Source organism: Lonchura striata, chromosome 4 (assembly GCF_046129695.1).
Source record: "Lonchura striata isolate bLonStr1 chromosome 4, bLonStr1.mat, whole genome shotgun sequence".
Lineage (NCBI taxonomy): Eukaryota > Metazoa > Chordata > Aves > Passeriformes > Estrildidae > Lonchura > Lonchura striata.
Window position 1 is genome coordinate 7,119,868 of NC_134606.1, and position 18,140 is coordinate 7,138,007.

General features: G+C 41.1%; 1 protein-coding gene across 1 annotated transcript in view; it reads left to right on the forward strand.

Annotated features, from left to right (window-relative positions):
* The first annotated feature begins 3,643 nt into the window (after positions 1 to 3,643).
* UVSSA (UV stimulated scaffold protein A) overlaps positions 3,644 to 18,140 on the forward strand; it is a 44,750-nt gene continuing 30,253 nt past the window's right edge. The window contains exons 1-6 of the mRNA XM_021535681.2: positions 3,644 to 3,894; positions 4,130 to 4,460; positions 7,811 to 7,931; positions 8,992 to 9,417; positions 10,531 to 10,640; positions 11,222 to 11,350. Coding sequence (XP_021391356.1) covers positions 3,797 to 3,894; positions 4,130 to 4,460; positions 7,811 to 7,931; positions 8,992 to 9,417; positions 10,531 to 10,640; positions 11,222 to 11,350 — 1,215 coding nt within the window. The 5' untranslated portion in view covers positions 3,644 to 3,796. The remainder of the gene's footprint in view (positions 3,895 to 4,129; positions 4,461 to 7,810; positions 7,932 to 8,991; positions 9,418 to 10,530; positions 10,641 to 11,221; positions 11,351 to 18,140) is intronic.

The window sequence follows — 18,140 nt, forward strand, 5'->3', positions numbered from 1 at the left end:
TGAAAGCAGTATTTACACACCCAGGAAAGTGTCATTTCTGTCTCTGTGTGATTTAGATTCAGAGGGTCTTCATGAAGAATTTGGACTGGGTTTCCTCTTTGGTAGCCTTTGGGGCCTTCTTTTCCTCTGCAGTCTCCTTTTCCACGTGTTAACAACCTTCAAGCTGCTCCTTTCCTGCACCATCTGAGTCCTGCCTTACAGGCTGGTATTGCCCTGACCCCCAAAGACACCCCTGTGCACTGCAGTGTGTTAGTTTATTTTGGGTGCATTCACGTACAAATATTAACTCCTGATGTGGATATATATTGTCTAACACAGAAAAATGCTCATTAAGCTCCACTTTGAGACTGCACAGATATTCCAGTGAAGAAAAAAACATTTACCTTCATTGATACTAATCAACTGTGTCCACATTGTTGTGCAGTTTCAGGAATTGCTTTAGGATCATTTTTAAAAATTATTCTAGACATGAGTACAAGCTATGTGTAGGAAGGTGCTCTTTGATCTGTGGTGGTTCTCCTACAGCTATTGCTGCTCCATCCAATTTACAAATGGATATTTAATTAGTGATCTAGACCACACAGAGCAGGTTCACTCATCTCCTTCTATACCAGAATTATTAAATGTTACAGTAGGCTGAAATGTTGTCACAGTCACTATTTCACATAATCAGAGGAGGTCACCAAGCACCTTTGGCCTTGCATTATTGATGGTTTAATGAATAGGCTATTTCCCCTTTGAGAACATCTGTTTAAATATACTCTTTACCCCTTACAAGGTAGCACAGAGCTCTGAAATATCTGTCACTCTTTTGCTCAACTCAAACTGCTGGTTCAGCATCTATGCCACTCACATAGGTCATTTTCTTTACAACCCAATTGGCACAAACTCTGTGACAATTTAATGTAAGTGTTTATCATGTTTCTGTATCTTCAGACCTGAAATGAAAGTTATTTTAGCTCCAAATTATTTGTAGGGAAGCCTTTCTTTGCCAAAGTTCCATTTTGGCAGGGGAAGAAATCCTCCTTTTTAATTTCATGTCATTAAGCTGAATACAGCTATCTTAAAAGTTATGGGGGGTTTATTTTTGACTGACATTCTCTTTTATTGCAAAGCTGGAAAACAACCCTTGGCAAAGAATCATCTAGTAAAAAGGCAGAACTGACTCTTGCTGAGATGTTTCTTTTATATAAAAAACTAAACCAGATAATTTAGCATTGCACAAAGTCTGAAATAATCCTTCCTAGAGCCAGTAGTTTTACCTTTTAAATTTGTGATGGAATAAATGGTTCTTAAGTGTAAGAACACCCAGACCCAAATAATTGTCAGTGGACAAAATTCTGAAGATTTTCTTTGCCTATGTGTTTAGCCAAAGGTACTGGACCAACTGAGGATAACCTCTGATGGACCAGCTAGTCCTGTGTGGAGATACCTTCCTGCAGGAGAACATTCCCATTGCAAAGGGCTCCTGCCAATGAGGACATTGGGTATTCTGGAGTGGTGGTGGACAAGACAGAGTTTCTGGAAGAGTCTGTGCTCCTGCAAGGTGTCGCTCACCTCAGAGCACTCACAAAGTGTCACCACGTTGCTCTTGCTGATGTCTCAGTACAGGTGTAAGAAATGCAACTCCTTGATTCAACAATCCCCATAACATCAAGCTACAGACCCAGGATTTGCTGAAACCAGGTGTAAACAAAAAAAATAAAATTGAACTCTAAGGCTCTGAAGGGATATCAGCTGATGTTCAGCCTTGCCTCTGCACTCCACATGTTCTGTGTTCCTCTCTGTGGAACAGCCCAGACCAGCTGGGGAAAATCAATGCAGGTGCAGAAGTTTGTGACTTTTGCAGCTGAATGCATTTTTTACTGTTCAGGCTCTCTTCAGCCTTTTATCAGGCTGGTCCAGATGAAGAGAATATGGAAATGATTGAATGGTGGATATTTGCCACGTTCATTAAAAGTAGAAGGGAAAAGGAGACTCAGCAACTTAAGCCAACACAATTTTATGTAATTGTCTTTGAATTTGACAAATAAATAAATAAACAGCCTCGCTCTCATTGGGATTTGCCTAAGGGACTATCATGAATGAGTTATACAACTCATCACTCATTCATTCATTCATCAAGTGATTCTTTGCAAAACCATATGGCTCCTTGCAAGGATTTCGTTAAACATTATGCAAAAGTATGAAATCACTGCCTTTGTAGATGCTAAGTCTGTTGCTTGAGGCTCTTTTTGAAATTCTGTTTCCAGATAGCACAGCAATGCTCCTTTTGCAAGTCATACCCTAAAAGAAAGCAGTTGTTCTGGCACTTTCAATCAAATGGAGAAAAGAAATAGATAAAAACAGTGAAAAAAGAGTAAACTGATCTAAACCTTACAGACGAGCTGTGCCACTCTGCGTGACTTTCACATGGAAATTCACTGTGCTTGATGGAAGGCAATGGGGAAAGGATAAACATTATTAAAATTAGGATGTCACTGGATTCATGTATAGAGTCAGAAATATCAGAGCCACTGCAAAATGTATGTATTCATTTCCTGCAGTAAATGTGGTTGAAGACACGAGTCCATTTCTAGTGAAAATTGTTCAATGCCATCTTTGCTGACCACAGGAGCCAGCAGACACAGCTGCAACGCCAACCCACAGAAACCCCTTCCAACACGTGCCTGAACCGTGGATTAATGGAAATACCTGTCAATTATCCTCAAACGGGAACAGATATTTTAGACGTCTTCCCTCTTTAGGATGCTCGAAGCGGGCACCTGCTAGGTGTTGTTCATGAAGCAGCGCTTTCAGCGCGGGGGCGTGCAGGCCCGCAGTCCCGCCAGGCTCGCACGGACCCTCCCGGGCCCCTCACAGGAAGGGCCCCGAGGTGCCGGGGCCGCGCGGAGATGGGGACGGAGCCGCGGGAGGGTTTGAGCCTGCGAGCTGCGGTGAGGGCGGCTGAGGCTCCGGGGAGGCTCCCGGATCTCTGCATTCCCTGCCGGCGGCTGCAGGCCGGGAGGGATCGGGCTCTGCTGCCCCGCGAACAGCCGCGGGACCGGACGGGCAGCTCGGAGGCGGGAGGTTGAGGTCGGGCATGAGGAGGAATTTCTTCACAGAAAGCGCGATTGCGCCTTGGGACGGGCTGCCCAGCCCCTGCAGGTGTTTAAGGAAAGGCTGAGGCGGTGGTGTTTGGTTCTGTCGATGATCTCGGGGGTGTCACTGACTCTGCTCGCCCCTCGGGGCGGGTTCAACACAACAGCCCCTCAGACAAAACCGGGGCGCGGCGCCTTTAAGGCTTCCCCCGCCCTCCCCCGGCCGCGCTTCCGCGTGCCGGCCCGTCACGTGGGCGGGGGAGATGGTAGGTGCCGGGGGGGGGGAGGAAGGTACCACCCGCGGCGGGGCGGGGGGAGCAGCAGCCCAAAGGGGCGGGGCTCACACAGGGGGCGCGGCTCATTGTGGGTGTGGCTCGTTGTGGGCGTGGATCTACGAGGGCGTGTTCACCCTGAGGGGCGGGGCCTGCGCAAGCGCCGGGCCGTGTAAGGGGCGTGGCTTCCTCGGGGGCGGGGCCTGCGCAAGCGCCGGGCCGTGTAAGGGGCGTGGCTTCCTCGGGGGCGGGGCCTGCGCAAGCGCCGGGCCGTGTAAGGGGCGTGGCTTCCTCGGGGCGGGGCCCCGCTGAGGGCCGGAAGATGGCGCCGCCCAGCCGCGGCCGGGCCCGTCGGCGCTGGTGCTGCCCGGCCGGGGCTCCCCCGGCTTGAGGGACCTTCGGGGCGGGTGTCCCGGCAGCTCCGGTGCCTCGCTGCCGGCAGAGATGGACCAGCGCCTGGCTGAGCTGGTGGAGGAGCTCACCACCTCGGGGGAGCCGCGGCTGGAGCCCGGCAGGATGAAGGAGCTGAAGAAGATCTGCAAGTACGGCCGGAGGGAGGGACAGAGCCGGGCCCCGCTGTTGTCCCCAGATCGGCAGTCCCGGACAGAACCGCCCCGAGCGCTGTTCTGGGCCCTGCTGTGGGGACTGGGTGCTGCCGGCACAGAAGCTGTTCGCTTAAAATTTAAAATAAATTACATCCCCGAGCTGACGTTTGTACGTGCTGAGCGTCTTTTTAAATATCCCCCCCTCGTTGTTCTTGGTTTTCCCCGCGCTCAGGTCGTCGGAGGAGCAGGTGAGCCAGGCGTACCACCTGCTGCTGACGCGGCTGCAGGAGGAGCACGCCGAGATGCGCTTCTCCGCCTTCCAGGTGGTGCAGGAGCTCTTCGCCAGGTCCCACCACTTCAGGACGCTGCTTATCGCCAACTTCCAGGGGTTCCTGGAGCTCACGGTGGGCATAGACCACGAGCAGCCGCTTCCCCCGCCCAAGGAGGTGGCGCAGAAGCTGAGGAGAGCGGCCATCAAGGCAGTGCAAGAGTGGCATGAGAAATACGGGGAGGCCTACAAGCAGCTTTCCCTGGGATACCACTTCCTAAAGCAGAACAAGAAGGTACTCTGCGTTTTTTACTCCACTCTGTGGTATTAGGTGGTGAACATCAGGTGATGTTCAAAGTAAAGAAACCAATAAATGTTTAAAAAATAATAATAAAAAAAAGCTGTAGGAAACAACATTGCCTGTATGAGGCCTCCTGTTGGGCATGGCCTTTGGAAAACAAACCCCAGGCTTTCTGTGTCATCGTGCAGTACTGTAGGTTTTTAAAACTCTGGTCTTGTACTGATGGCTGTGCTCTCCCTTTTTCAGGGTGCATGTACTGCTCACCAGCTGGCTTTCCCCCACTGATTCCTGACTGCAGCCCCAAGGTTTAGCTCTTTTGGGAAGGGCAGTAATGGTCATGCATTCAACTGAGGATAAACACCTATTATATCCTTCTATAGCCACTTTAAACTAGCTTGATTTCTATACTGAGCTGCCCAGTTCTAGGTCCCCTTTGCTCTACAGCTTTGCAGGTGTAGGTGCCTGCCACCCTCAGCTGCAGTGTTACTGTGCCAAAAAAGAGGCTTTATGAAAGAGAAATGGCATGTAAAGCTTAGCTTTCAATGTCACTTCAAGTTACTGTGTTTGGAACATTCTGCTGCTTTAGTCTGTCTTCTGAGGTGCAGCAGTAAAACTTGGAGCACTATTCTAGCATTCATATTACCTACAGTGATAATAACAGGCTTTCAGTAAACGCACTGATTTTCTTTCTCTTCAGAAAGACAGATTCTGATTCCTAACATCAGATGAAAAACTTTTGTGATATGTGAAGTATTTTTGTTGTTCTGGTTCCACAGTAAGCTAATGGTGTTCCCTACTGAACTGTGCTGTGCTGGTTTTTAATACAAATTTTGGCATCTGCTCACAAAAGATGATTTGGATTGAATTATCCTTTCTTATCTTGTTTAAGAAAAGAAGAAAACTAAATGACAGTGACGAGGAGAAGTGCAAGAGTGAGACAAGGGGGCTTTAACACATAATACAGTTTCACCCAGTTGAACCCAAGTGTACAACAGCTCTGCTCCTGTGGTCTGTGCCTGCTTCCCTGTAACAACTGGAGAATCCCTCTCCAGGTTTTGGTACAAGCTGTTCTATTTTCTGGAGCAGCTGGATTTGAGCTTCTCTACAAGCATAAACATCAATAGAAGCAATCTCAGGTAGTTTGGTAACTCTTGTACTCAAAGACTTGATATGAGCCAACTGGTCTTTTGCCAGCTTAGTGCTTGAGGTGTGAGAAGCAACCAAAAGTTTTGAGGAGGCATTTGCTTCTTTTTTTTGTAGTAAAATACATCATTGTTGAGTTTTACTGGTTGGGCCTAGTGGCATGGGGCAACGTGGGTGGAGTTTTATCTCTGTGTGTGGTCCATAGTTGGGTTTTGGTTGGGTTTTTCTTAATGATCACCAAAATTACTTTATAAATAGTCAGAGTATGATAGCTGCTGCAGTCAGAGTATGATAGCTGCTGCTCTTTCAGGGTGTAAAGCTAGAAAGCTCCCTACTCTTTTAGTGTTAGTAGGTCAGTAGTAGGGGGTAATGTTTGACTTCAAGAACAAATAATGCTTCAGTATACTTGAAAGTAATTGTTTTCAAACTCCCATTTCAAAGTTTAAAAGAAGAAGAAAGAGGAAAAATATTTCACATATTTCCAAATGTTTGCATATTTGGGTATGTGACTCGTATTATCTTTGTATCTGAGGAATGCATGGATGGAATTACAGAACAGGATTTCAAACAGACCTACTCAGAGTATAGTACTGCTGTATCCCAATATTTTCACAAAAGTTTCAGTAATTGTCTCAGCCTGCTGCTTGGCATCCTTTCAGTTGAGCAGATTTTTGCTGTTCAGACATCCATACTTGCAGACCAGCAATAAAAGGCTTTCTACTCCTTTTGGTACAGAGAATGGGGAAGAATGGGCAGATGATTCCCCTGTAGGTACTCTGGCATGAGGCAGAAGTTGTGCTTTAGGAAGCTGTAGCTGGGCAGGTTTTCTGTGCAGTCCAGTCTGTCTGCCAGCAAATGTTGGCTGCAGATCCTGGGTTCTGTATCTTCGTTCTGCTTTTGTGGGCAGAGTTGCTCTTTGGGTGGATCTGTTTCTCCCAGTTCTCTGTGGGGAGCTATGCAAACCTGTAGGAAAATCAGGTCCTGAAAACCAAGAAAGCTCACTTTGGTGATCCACATGATGCAGTAGATGGTGAAACCAGATCTTTTCCCTACCACCCTTCTGCCCACCCATTCCCTACTGAAAAACCAGGTTGGTGAGCGTGCCTGTTTCCTAAACTAGACCCTCCGTGCCAGTTTCTCTGACAACTGTTAGATTCAAACATTTGTGTGACTCCAAAACTTTGTTGTAGGTTGTTGAGAGCTACTAGTGGATGTTGACATGTTTGCTCATGTAGCAGTGGCAAGAATGACAAACCTTCAGTGAGTGCTTGTGGTGGAGACATTGCAAGAGAGTCTGTGGGCTGCAGAATCAGCAAAGTGCAGGCTTACTCAGCATTGTCTGTCTGGCAGTTTATAAAAGTTATGTGGTAGGAAATTATGTGTTTTAATGCAAAAGGGTTTCCTTCTGCATTAATGCAATCAAGCCTGCCTTCTTTAAAACAGGAGTGAAAATTTTTTTGTGTTTTCAATCCCTTCTAAGACCAAACAAAACAAAAAAACCCCAAAATATTGCTAATATTTTAAGAAACAGTGTTTTGAGTTGTTCAGATTAATGTTTATAATTCAGCCATATGGAAGTGAGACTAAATGTTTTTCCCTCAATATCAAAATCCAGTCATGTAATTGTAAAATCACAAATTAGGTATTTGTTAAAAAGTTTGAAGGTCTTCTCTTTTATTTCCCTTTCTTACAAAGTTATAGATATATATACACACATATACACTATATACTATATACACTATATAGTTACAGTGCTTACAAATTTTCCTAAATTGACATGGTGTGATGTTTTAATGTAATCTTAATATCTACCCTGCATAGTCTCTTCCTGCTCATTCTCCCTAACTCCTTGTCTCCAGTGCTGTGACAGAAATCTCCCAAAGCCCTGTTTGTTCCTGCATTCTGGATGTGAAAATCTAAGGGATTTGTTTTTCTACCTAATCTAAGGGGTTTGTTTTTCTACCTTATGATTTTCTTTTGAAAGCCATTGATTCTCAACAGTCCTTTATTAGTAGGAGTAGAAACTCCATTCACAATTGCTGCAGTTATTGATTCAAGGGGGAGAAGAGATAAAAGGAAATGCTGCTGAGCTTCTGGCTGATGTTACAGGATTTTTCACCACAGATAAGGATCTTAGGAAATGGATTTTCTATATATTTCTTACAAGGAATGTTACACTTTTTTCTTAATTTCCTCCTTAGGTGGATTTTCAAGATGTGCATGCCAGAACGGTGGCTGAAAGGAGGAGAGAAGAGGAGAAGCAAAAACGACTGGAGAACATTTACAAAGAAAAAGTCAAAAGAACTGAAAAAGAAATGGAAGGTTGGTTGCTTTGGTTCTTTAAGTGCATTTATTTTTGTTTGGTTTTTTGTTTGTTTTTAAAGCAACCTTATTTTAAGGTTACATAAAATTATTTCTGAGACTAGCTATCCAGTTAGTAGCTGACAACAGAAAGCAGAAATACTGCATTTGTTGGAGCTCAATCCTCCCTTTCTCTCACCTAAAGAATATCAGGGGAAAGAAGTGACTGTTATATATATAAGTTCAGTAGGAAGAGATGGAAAAGAAAGAAAATGTAATCAAGTAAATATTTGGTTTCTAATTCAGTAAAGTATGAGTGCATCACCCCAAGTAAATGAATCTTGAGACTTTTTGGAGCTAGTGACTTAATTTCTGTTAGTCACAGACTTTCCAATACTGTTTTGGCCTATGGCATTACTTACATTATATATACAATTATTGTGGTGCAGAAATACAGGCAATGCTCTGCACAGGAATCGTGGATGCAGTGTAGGATAACTGTGAGAAGTGTCACAGTGCAGCTAGAAAATGTAACTGGGACACGAGTCTCTGAGCAATATGTGCATAGCAGACAGATTTCTGTCACCCCAAAGAACACCAGAGATACTATGTACATTATGCTGCAGATATAAAGGGTTGTTTAATTAAATTACTTTGGTGTATGTAATGCATGCATAATGTACATAGCATACATTCATGGCTATTCCTACACACAGCTATAAAATTCATGGCTGTAAAATAATACCCACCAATATCACTAAGAATATCTCATTGAGCCTTGTTTTCCTTCAAATTCTATGAAGCACTTGAGTCATTATTACATAGTGAAATTTTAGAGAGGATAAGGAGGAGCCCTGATTGTACATGCCTGGCTCAGGAAATTTTAGATTTCCTGCTTAGGGATTGTCACTTTTATAAGGACAATTTCTGCAGAAGAGGAAGATCTGTATGGCTCAGTTGTCACTGGAGAAATGGATTCCCCCTTTGGCAGTCATATTTGCTTTGTACCTCTGTGTCTGCTCTGGAGACATTAACATTTTACAGTATCTAACAACTTTATAAAACAATTGTGTCTTGATAGAAATGTCCCAAGAGATTGCTGATACATTGACAGAGATGGAAAACTGTTTCCAGCTTCTGATGCCAGATCCTTTCAATTTTGGGGTGAACGAGATTGACCCGGAGCTCAGCAAACAAACATCTGCTAATGAGGCCGGACCTGCATCCCCCTTGTCCTCCCAGGGCAAACTTTATCCATCCTCTTTGGGGTGCATGGATGATGAACAGCCATGCTGCAGCAAGGACCTCCTTCCTGTTTCTCAGTGTGTTACAGCTGATGGAAACAAAGAGGTAGATGAGAAGCCTGAGCAAGAAGAGCTGGATGGAGGCACAGGCTCGGACATTCCATTCAATGGCCCTGCTCTCGATGATGATGACTACCAGACTTTTGTTAGGAGCCATGGGCTTATTTCACATAAATACACTCTAGACCTTGAAATCTCCACAGGTACCTGAAACAACTTCTCATATGTAGCTGGAGGCAGCCTTTCTCTGAAGTGTTTTGTGCTTGTGGTTTTTGGTTTTGTTTCTGTTACTTAAATGCTGGGGTTACTGGACACCATTTTGCTTTGGGATTCCTGGACACCATTTCGATTTTTCTTTTTAATTTTTTTTCTTTTTAATTTTTTTCTTAATTTATATTTTATTTTTCCATTTCTGGTTCCTCTAGTTCTAAGTTTTGGGTGTCCTTGTGTGTGATTAGCAGATTTCATTAATTACCTTCTAAGACTGAGCTTTTTAATAGTTGTTGCAAGCCCATTATAGCACTTCATAGTATCTATAATGAGTCTTTTGTGTTTAAAAACAGTCTCTTTATCAAACACAATTTTCTTTATCTTTGCTATTTGCCTCTTTCTCTCTGTAGCTGGGGAATAAGCTGCTAGTTTAAAAATCTCACAATTGTGTGTTTCTGAAACTTTTTCCTTGCAAGAATATAAGTAGTTTTGCTAGCAAGTGATTACACCTTTTTTTGTATAACTTGGCTAGTGTGAGTTACCTGTAGAAAAATCAGGATGGTTTGTGTTTTGGAAGTCTCTTAAAATTCCTGTCCTAAGGGAATTCCATGTACAGACAGTAAGGGTGATATCTGCTTCTCTGTTTGCTGACAACAATGGGTGAAAAGTATAACTTTTACTTGGATAATGGCATACTTGGCTTCTTTGGCAGCCAAGTCCCTATTATTGCCAGGGTAGGGATTGTTTTGTATTGAATATTAAGAGCTTGGTACAATAAGGCCCTGTTCATTTGAACTTGGGACAAGATGTAATGAAAACAATAAGACTGAACTTGTCTGTGGTATATTTGGTGATTTCCTTAGGAATTGATGGCTGAACAACCTTTTCTGGCATGCTGGACTGAACACTTTTCCTAGTTTCCTCATATTTTTTTGAGTATGTGGATAGTAATAGATTAATATATACTAAGCAGAGAAGCATTTTGATGTTTGTAAGTCTCCCTGAAATGATCAAATGTCTTAGAAAGAGTAATTTGCCTTCTTTAGCTCCTGTAGTGAAGATACCATAAATGTCATGCACTCACTCTTTTCCCCTGTTTTGAGCAGATATAAAAGTGCAAGAGAATGAAGATAATACTGCCATCATAAACAGTGTCATGGATGCTCACAAACTTCTCAGAAATAAGTTCTGGCCTTCTGTGCAGTCCTGGATTCAGGTGGGATAAAGAGAATTATTTTTTCTTCATTTTTTTAATAAAAAGATGGCGAAACAAGGACTGGGGCTTGAGGGAGAGTGAGCCAAAAGGAAATGAAGGTTGGAGAAACAGGAACAATTAGAGAGGATTTCCATTTCATTGAGGGTGGGCTAAAGGACATTGCAGGAGCTGTGTGGCTTGTTTGATAGCTCTCAGCCTTGGGTGTGGTACCTATAGGCAATTCTTTGTTTGGGTTTTTTTTAAATAGGTAAGACTTGGCTTCTTTGCAGAGTCTCAAAGTAAAACACAGCTTATTTTGGTTAGTCATCTCTCAGGTTAGCAGTATATCATGGAGCCTCCTGAGTGGAATTTGGCCTACTGGAGGGCACTCTCAGATCTTTGTTATAGCTGTTCATTCTTTGGCTTCACTAGTTGCTATTAGTTTTTATAGTCTACATAGAAAATAAATTGGCTTCACTAATTGTCACTCGTACAGCAAAGGAATTTGTGATGTTATTTCATTAATTATGAGGGGAAACTGGAAATATATTTTGGCTCAGACTTTTAGAAGAAAGTAAGAATGTTGTTTTCTTGGCTTGTAGCTACTTACCAGAGCAGGCATCAATGATGATCGGCTAAGATGTGCCATTGAACTCAAGAATAAATTGGAGACTGCTATGAAGAAATACAAGGAAATGGACATTTCCTTTAAAGCAAGAAAAAGAAAAGTGGTGAGTTTCTTAAAATTCTGTTTTACTAGAGAGGACCATTAGTAAAGCTTAGCTTGTATACAGAAAAATGCTCTTTCTCTTTAACCTGGTAAACTTTTCAGCACAGGTTTTATTGTAAAGTACATTAATTCAGCTGATTGTAGCTTCCCTTAAGGAGCAGTAAACACCTATATAATATTCCAGGGGCCTGGTTATTAGACCACAACTGTTTAAAGCATCCCTGTTGTTGTTTAGGATAGAGAAAGATTTTATTTACTCTTAGTTGCTTTATGTGTAGCATTGTTAAATCCTCAGCTGCTTTTGTGCATATTTCTCAATAGACACTGTACTACTCATGTTCTTTCACAATTTGCTAAACTCTGAGAGTCTCTCAGATCAGGAAAGTAGTTTCTCTGCTTTGTAGCATTTACTCTGTACTAAACATGTAATGTGATTAAGGTTATCACAGGAAAATTTAGAGCATCAAACTATTTCATAGAGATTGAGATTCACTGCACCTATGACAGCTCTTGTGAAATTGGTAGGCTTTGTGGGTAAATGGAGGCTGAAAGATCAAATACATTATTCAGATCCAAAAAGGAGTTTATGGCCTATTTATGTAGATGAAGAACAGAGCTGCATGATAATAATTTCTGTTGGCTGTGATGAAATGTAGTAACTGTATAGCTTTACATGGAAATATGTGGTTTGGGTCAGAGTCCAGACTAGAATGGTTTGGATTTACTGGATTTTATGAATTTGATCTGGACATAACACCTTGAGCTAAACTGTGTAGCCTCATTTAGCCATGACTGAGTGCTGTAGACTTTGCCTTCATTGTACAAATGAAGCTAAATCAAGATTAATCTGGTTCATCATCTTAACACTTCCTGATGTGCCACACCAGTCAAAAATGCCAACTCTGAATGAAAAGTACTGAAAGACTGTCTTGTCAGAGGCTTTTGTCTCCAGTGAAATATGTGTGCTACCTTTATGCAACCAGCTATGAAGGAATCCAGACATCTGCTGTCATTCCTGCCATTTGCTTGACAGGACTTCATTTGCTGCACCTCTGCATGGAATATTGGTTGCTATATTTCTTGTAAGATAGAAAAGACATTCGAGCCTTGATTTTCGTGTGTGTGTGAATGTGTGTGTGTTTTTAGAGTGGTATTGTTACCACTTACAGAGAGTAACCAATGCTATCTCTATGCTTATATATTTAGAACTAATACCTATATTAATTTGAAAGCAAATAAATTCTATTGTTAAAAAGACTAAAAGATAGGAAGCACATCATGCTCACAATACTTTCAAAATGAAGCAATGCAGATTGAATTAACTTAAGCATTGAGAACAATATATAAATATTCCTAGGGTTTCTCTCCAGTGGAAAACAACCAAATTTAGTGTTAGTGCTGAGCTATTTTAAATTTATAACCTGAACACAGAGAGCTTTGTACAGCAGAAGGAAACTACATAAATTATATTTTATTCATGTGTCAGATGACTTTATTGAAACATAAAAACATGGCAAATTGGGAGTCTAGTAGAACAAAATAAACAGAATCTCTTAGGCCATGTTTATTGAATCCCCATCTCTCAAATATTTACATGTCAGCATGTGAAACACTGCACACATCTCCTCTTCAGCTGAGCATTGCTGCCTGTGTTAGGTATTGTGGCTTTGTCCAGGTGTCCTTGGAGCTGTAGCTCTTGCCATGCCAGTTTTGCTGCCTTCTGTATCTCTGAAGCCAAAAGAAGTAGTGACAGCAAAGTGTCTGTCCTGCAAAGGCCTGGCTCCCAGCCACCCTGTTCTTCCAAAGCTTTACAGATGGGATTTGCTGGCACAAAGTGGGTGCTGGACCTGCTCATGTGGGGAGATGAGCACACTGGAGATGAAGGGGAGTGTTTAGTGAGCAGAGAGGGAGAATGTGAATCAATGGCTGAGTGCAGAGGGGCCCATGTAGATTGGTTTGTAGGTGCTCTGTGCCATGTCTGTGCTTGGATAGGATGACAGTTCTGCACTCTGAGGTGGCTGTATCCTTCCTTAACTGGAGAATGTAAAGGTGAATTGTTTGTGTACTTGTTCATTTCGACTGTCATTATGATCCTGCACCACAGCAAACCATTCTTTCAGGTAGAGAGGGGTTTTATTTAATTAGCAAATATAAAACAGAGTAATAGGGACTTGCCAACTTGGCTGGGCGCTTGGCCTTGCCCATTCTTCTGGGACCTTTTGCATTTTCTTCTTGCTCAATCTCCATGCTTCTGTGGTCACTGATTTTCCCCCTTTTCATCTGTTCTGTTCTTTGTTTTGTTTCTGTTCTGTCTGGGAGCAGAGGGACTAAAGGCTTTACCCATCCTCAAACTGAGATCAAGAAAGTTCATAAAGGGAAGACGTTAGTGAGAGACAGTGAAACTGGAGATTTATTACTGTGAACTATACTATAACTCTCAATCCCACAGTTTTAAATTGCCACTTTAAAAAGGGAAGATCCTCGGTGCCTTACAATTGCCATGTGTCATTGCTGCTGTTTTTTAGCTATCAGTTACACGTGGATATAGCTGAAATGCAAATAATTCTATATATCTGGAGTAATTCTTGATGCAGTAGTTTAATATGAATGTACCAGCAGTGTAGCTTGATTTAAATTACACTGAGAGCAAGAAATTGGTGGTTATGTGGCCTGATTCCACTGAAGAAATATTTTCTTGGTTCATAAGGTGTGTGCTTTGGACAATCCTTATTATTACATCCATGCTTTCCATTGTTTCTCATTTCATTTTCCATATCACAGAGCACAAGCCTCCAAGACACGTGCCTTTGGCAATCAGAGCCTGTTACACAATTAGCACAAGTTACTTTCTCTGAAGTTCTTTTTTACCTTTACTGAATAATAAAGTGTCAAACTGCTTTTAAAAACCACAGGAGAACTTTGTGGAGGTTTAGGGAACTTCTCTTATACAAAGTCTCTTGAAGGAAAGCACAGAACTTTATATAGTGAGACACTTTGACTTGAAATGGTTTATAGTGACATGAGCTATAACCACTTTTACTTTTCTCCTCCATGAGGGTGAAGAACAGAAACCATCAGAGAGTTTTAATTACAAGGAGGGCCATCATTTCTATGTGACACTTAGACCCTGCCAGCACGAGCAGCCTGTGTTTTGTGCTTGCCTCTCAGAAGCTGTGGGAGGAGAGGGAAAAGAAAAACAAAGGTTATCCTTTAACTGTCTAGAAACAAATCTCTTGCAACAGATTTTACAATTACTAATACATCTCAGTTGCCTGGTCCACACATTCCCCATCCCCACTGGGGGCTGTGCCCCCAGTAGATCAGAAGTCAAGGCATTTTTTACTAGCTGTTACTTTTTCAAATGGGTGGAGGGTGGACAAAAAAAATTGCAGACTACATGTTGGTCAAAGGCAAATGAGTTTTTGTGTGCTTAAAAGGGTTATGTTCACTGTAGCCAAGTCCTTGTTTGGAGTGTCAGGTTTCTGACAGGAAATTCATTCTGAGGGTATAAATATTTTGAGGGTTTTGAAATTAATTTTTCTGTGAATCTGGGTTTTGACTGAATCCAGGTGAAGAGGGTGGGACTTGTGAAAATGCTTTTATTTCACGGTAGCAGGGTGCTCAGACAGGAGCCTTTCCTCTCTGAGTGCCTGCCCAGGATAATTCCAGTGCCCAGTAGAGGGAGTGCAAACTGCACGCTCCACATTTTCCTCTGTGCCACCTTGGTCCAGAGCCTTGATCTGCTCCGTCTGTGTTTTCAGCTAAACTTACTACCACAGCAACACCAGAGACATTTCAAGTTAATTCGTGACTCTGTGGATTATTGTAGAAGTACAGTTGTAATTACTGGCTTAGATTGGTGTTTAAATAGACACTACTATAGACTTTTGATTCTTTTGCAGGAACAACTTACGATCAAATTGTCCTTAAAATCTTTTTTTCTGGTTAGAAATAGATTTGTTTCTCAATGTCTTCTTCCTTTTCTTATAATACTAGATTTTAATTTCTTATTGTTTAATGTCTGATTTGCTGCTGCTTAGATGCAAGTGATCTGACATTTTTAGAGAGGAAGAATATGTACTGTATTTTAAATTATGCACACTACCTTTCACTTGCATACTTTCCATAAAGACTTATCCATTAGGATAATACTTGAAATCCTGACATTGTTAATAGAAATGTAGCTCATTAGCTGGATTTTGTACACTCAAAGTATGCTTATGTCTTATGTAATTACCTCGGGAAGCCATGGAAGATTTAGTACTGAGGCTGGCTAAAACTTTGGCAGACAGAATCCAGGAGGAAAGATGATGTGAGAAATATTCATGTGTCTTTCAGCAGAGGAATCATTTAACAGACCTGTTACACTCTGAATTTTAAATTTCAAATTACATTAACAACCAGGGATATATAATTTTTCATTAACTGTATTCATTACTTTTTGTTTCACCTTTCTTTATCTTCTGTCAAATCTAAACCTGCACGTGGATCTTGATTTATTCGTGTACTTAATTTTATCCATGTGAAACATCTGGTTGAACTCAATAATGCCATTAATAATTAGATTTGGAGAATCCTGTCCTTGTGTTGTCCAGAACCTGATACTCAAACCTCACTATAATACAAGTAAGATTTTTTCAGAGAGTAATATCCGAAAATGGTTACATATTTACAATTTCAAGTACAGCTTGGCATTTTAGCAATTCTAATGAGTTATTTCTACCTAATAATTTTGTAGCTTTATAACCATCTCTTTTCAAGTCTGTCTTTTTGTTAAGTTAGTGCCTGCTTTAAGGAAAAAAAAAAAAGCTTCACTTGAATTTTAGATTTCTTTTTCTGCTTCTGTAGCCATACAGAATCCAGTCCCACTGACAGCTGTTTGTAACAGCTTCCTGTACTCACATCCTTACAGTTTTTTTCTCTTGTTCATTTTAGAGAAGTTGTTTCTGGGGGTTAGGTGATTGTCCTCAATGATCCTTCACAGTGCCTGAAACTACATTTACTGAAATATGCTCAGACCATGCAGCAAGAGAGACACTTTTGTAGAGGAGTCTTTTCCCCATGTGCTGCTTTTTAACAAAAACCCCAGCTCTTAATAAGAAGTTGTCCTATGAAAACTGGAAGCATTTAACTTTATGATTTAAATGATAAATTGATGTTGATTGTTAGTATGTTTTCTATAGAGAAATATAGGAATATTTGATAACCACAGCAGCATTATTCCTAAAGCTGTTCTTTATCAGATTTTACATAGTTAGTCTGTAATGTCGTCAGAATAAATAATAAAATTTATTAATATTTATATGGTCAAATTGGTAGCCCAGGTTACATTTAAATGGCTTGGGTTTTTTTTTGTTTTTTTTTTTTTTTTTTGTCTAGGTAATATTTATCAAAAAAGCCAGGTCAACCATAATTGTAAAAATGAACACAGAGTATTAAATAGGTCATACAGATACTTAATGCTCCTTCTTCCCTCCTTCCTATTTTAATTGGTGTTATTTTTATTGTCATGTTTGTCATGTTCTTATTATTTCTGTTAAACAATCACTTTTCAGCCAAAAGAGCTTTCTGTTTTTTTAAGTTTTATTGGGATGTAGGACTGATATAAAACAAAACACTGTAAAATTAGCCCTCAGAACAGCACTCCCTTGTTAAAGTGTCTGATCAGCTGGGTGATGGGTTTGGTTGGGTTTGTCTCTTCCCGAGAGCTGAATGTTGCTGTGGTGTGTTTTATGCTTTGCCCTGGCCATGCAGCCTGCCACTGCTGTGAAGTTATTAAAAATATCTTGTTATGCAGATCTAGCCATGAATTCTTAGGGTTGTCACTGTGACGACCTCTGATCCCTGTCTGATTCGCAGGTCGCACAATGCAATTTGGAGCTCCTCTAATAGACTGTAAAATAAAGTAGGATGTCTCCATCATCAGGTTAACCCTTATGTTAAGTATTTAAGTTTTTCAGGCCGAAGGGTCATCTCCCTTGATTCATCTATGAATACTGAGCAGTGTGTACTCTCTAAGTAGGAGATATAAATTTGCTTCCTGCTTTTTATCCAGCCTACCTTACAAGGGGCAATAGTGTATTGAAGTGAATTTTTCTGTGAGGTTCATAGAGGTATATTGCTAAATGTGTGTTTATAAAAATGGAAAAGGAAGAAAAATTTTAGGCTTGAAACATATATTAATGCATTTAAATTTAGCTGATGAGCAATATGAAAGTAAATATATCCACGTCTAAAATGTCTTTGTACCTGAAATCCACAATCAGAAATACATGTAACGTGTATCTTGCATAGTATAATTTTTTACCTGTCTGTAATAAATTAGGTTTATTCAATTGAGATGTGTATTTACCTGTTATTGCTAGACTTGGAAACTTTCACTAGTTTAACTAAAACTGCTGCATCTCCCGTGAATGTGATACTTTCTGAAAAATGTGGCTTGCAAGAGAACTTGGCCTTTTTGATGTACTTACTTAAGGATTAAGATGATTTTGCAACCATAGTGGATGGTGCATAAATGGTGGTGGGAGCTCAAGTAGAGAGGTATGAAAATACATCTGAGGACACATCTTTACTGGTTATTGTTAAAGAAATACTGAACTTGACTTGCAATATTTCCTGAGGTAATAATTTTGTCCAATGTACCAGTTTTCTAGACTGACTTTATTTTCTGTCCTCTGAAACTGAAGGCACACACTGGTCTGCTGGGTCTCTTGGACATACCAGTTTTTTCTGAAAGGATTCATGAAGATGCAGAGTCTTTTGAACTGGTTTTTCAGCTTGCCCCTACA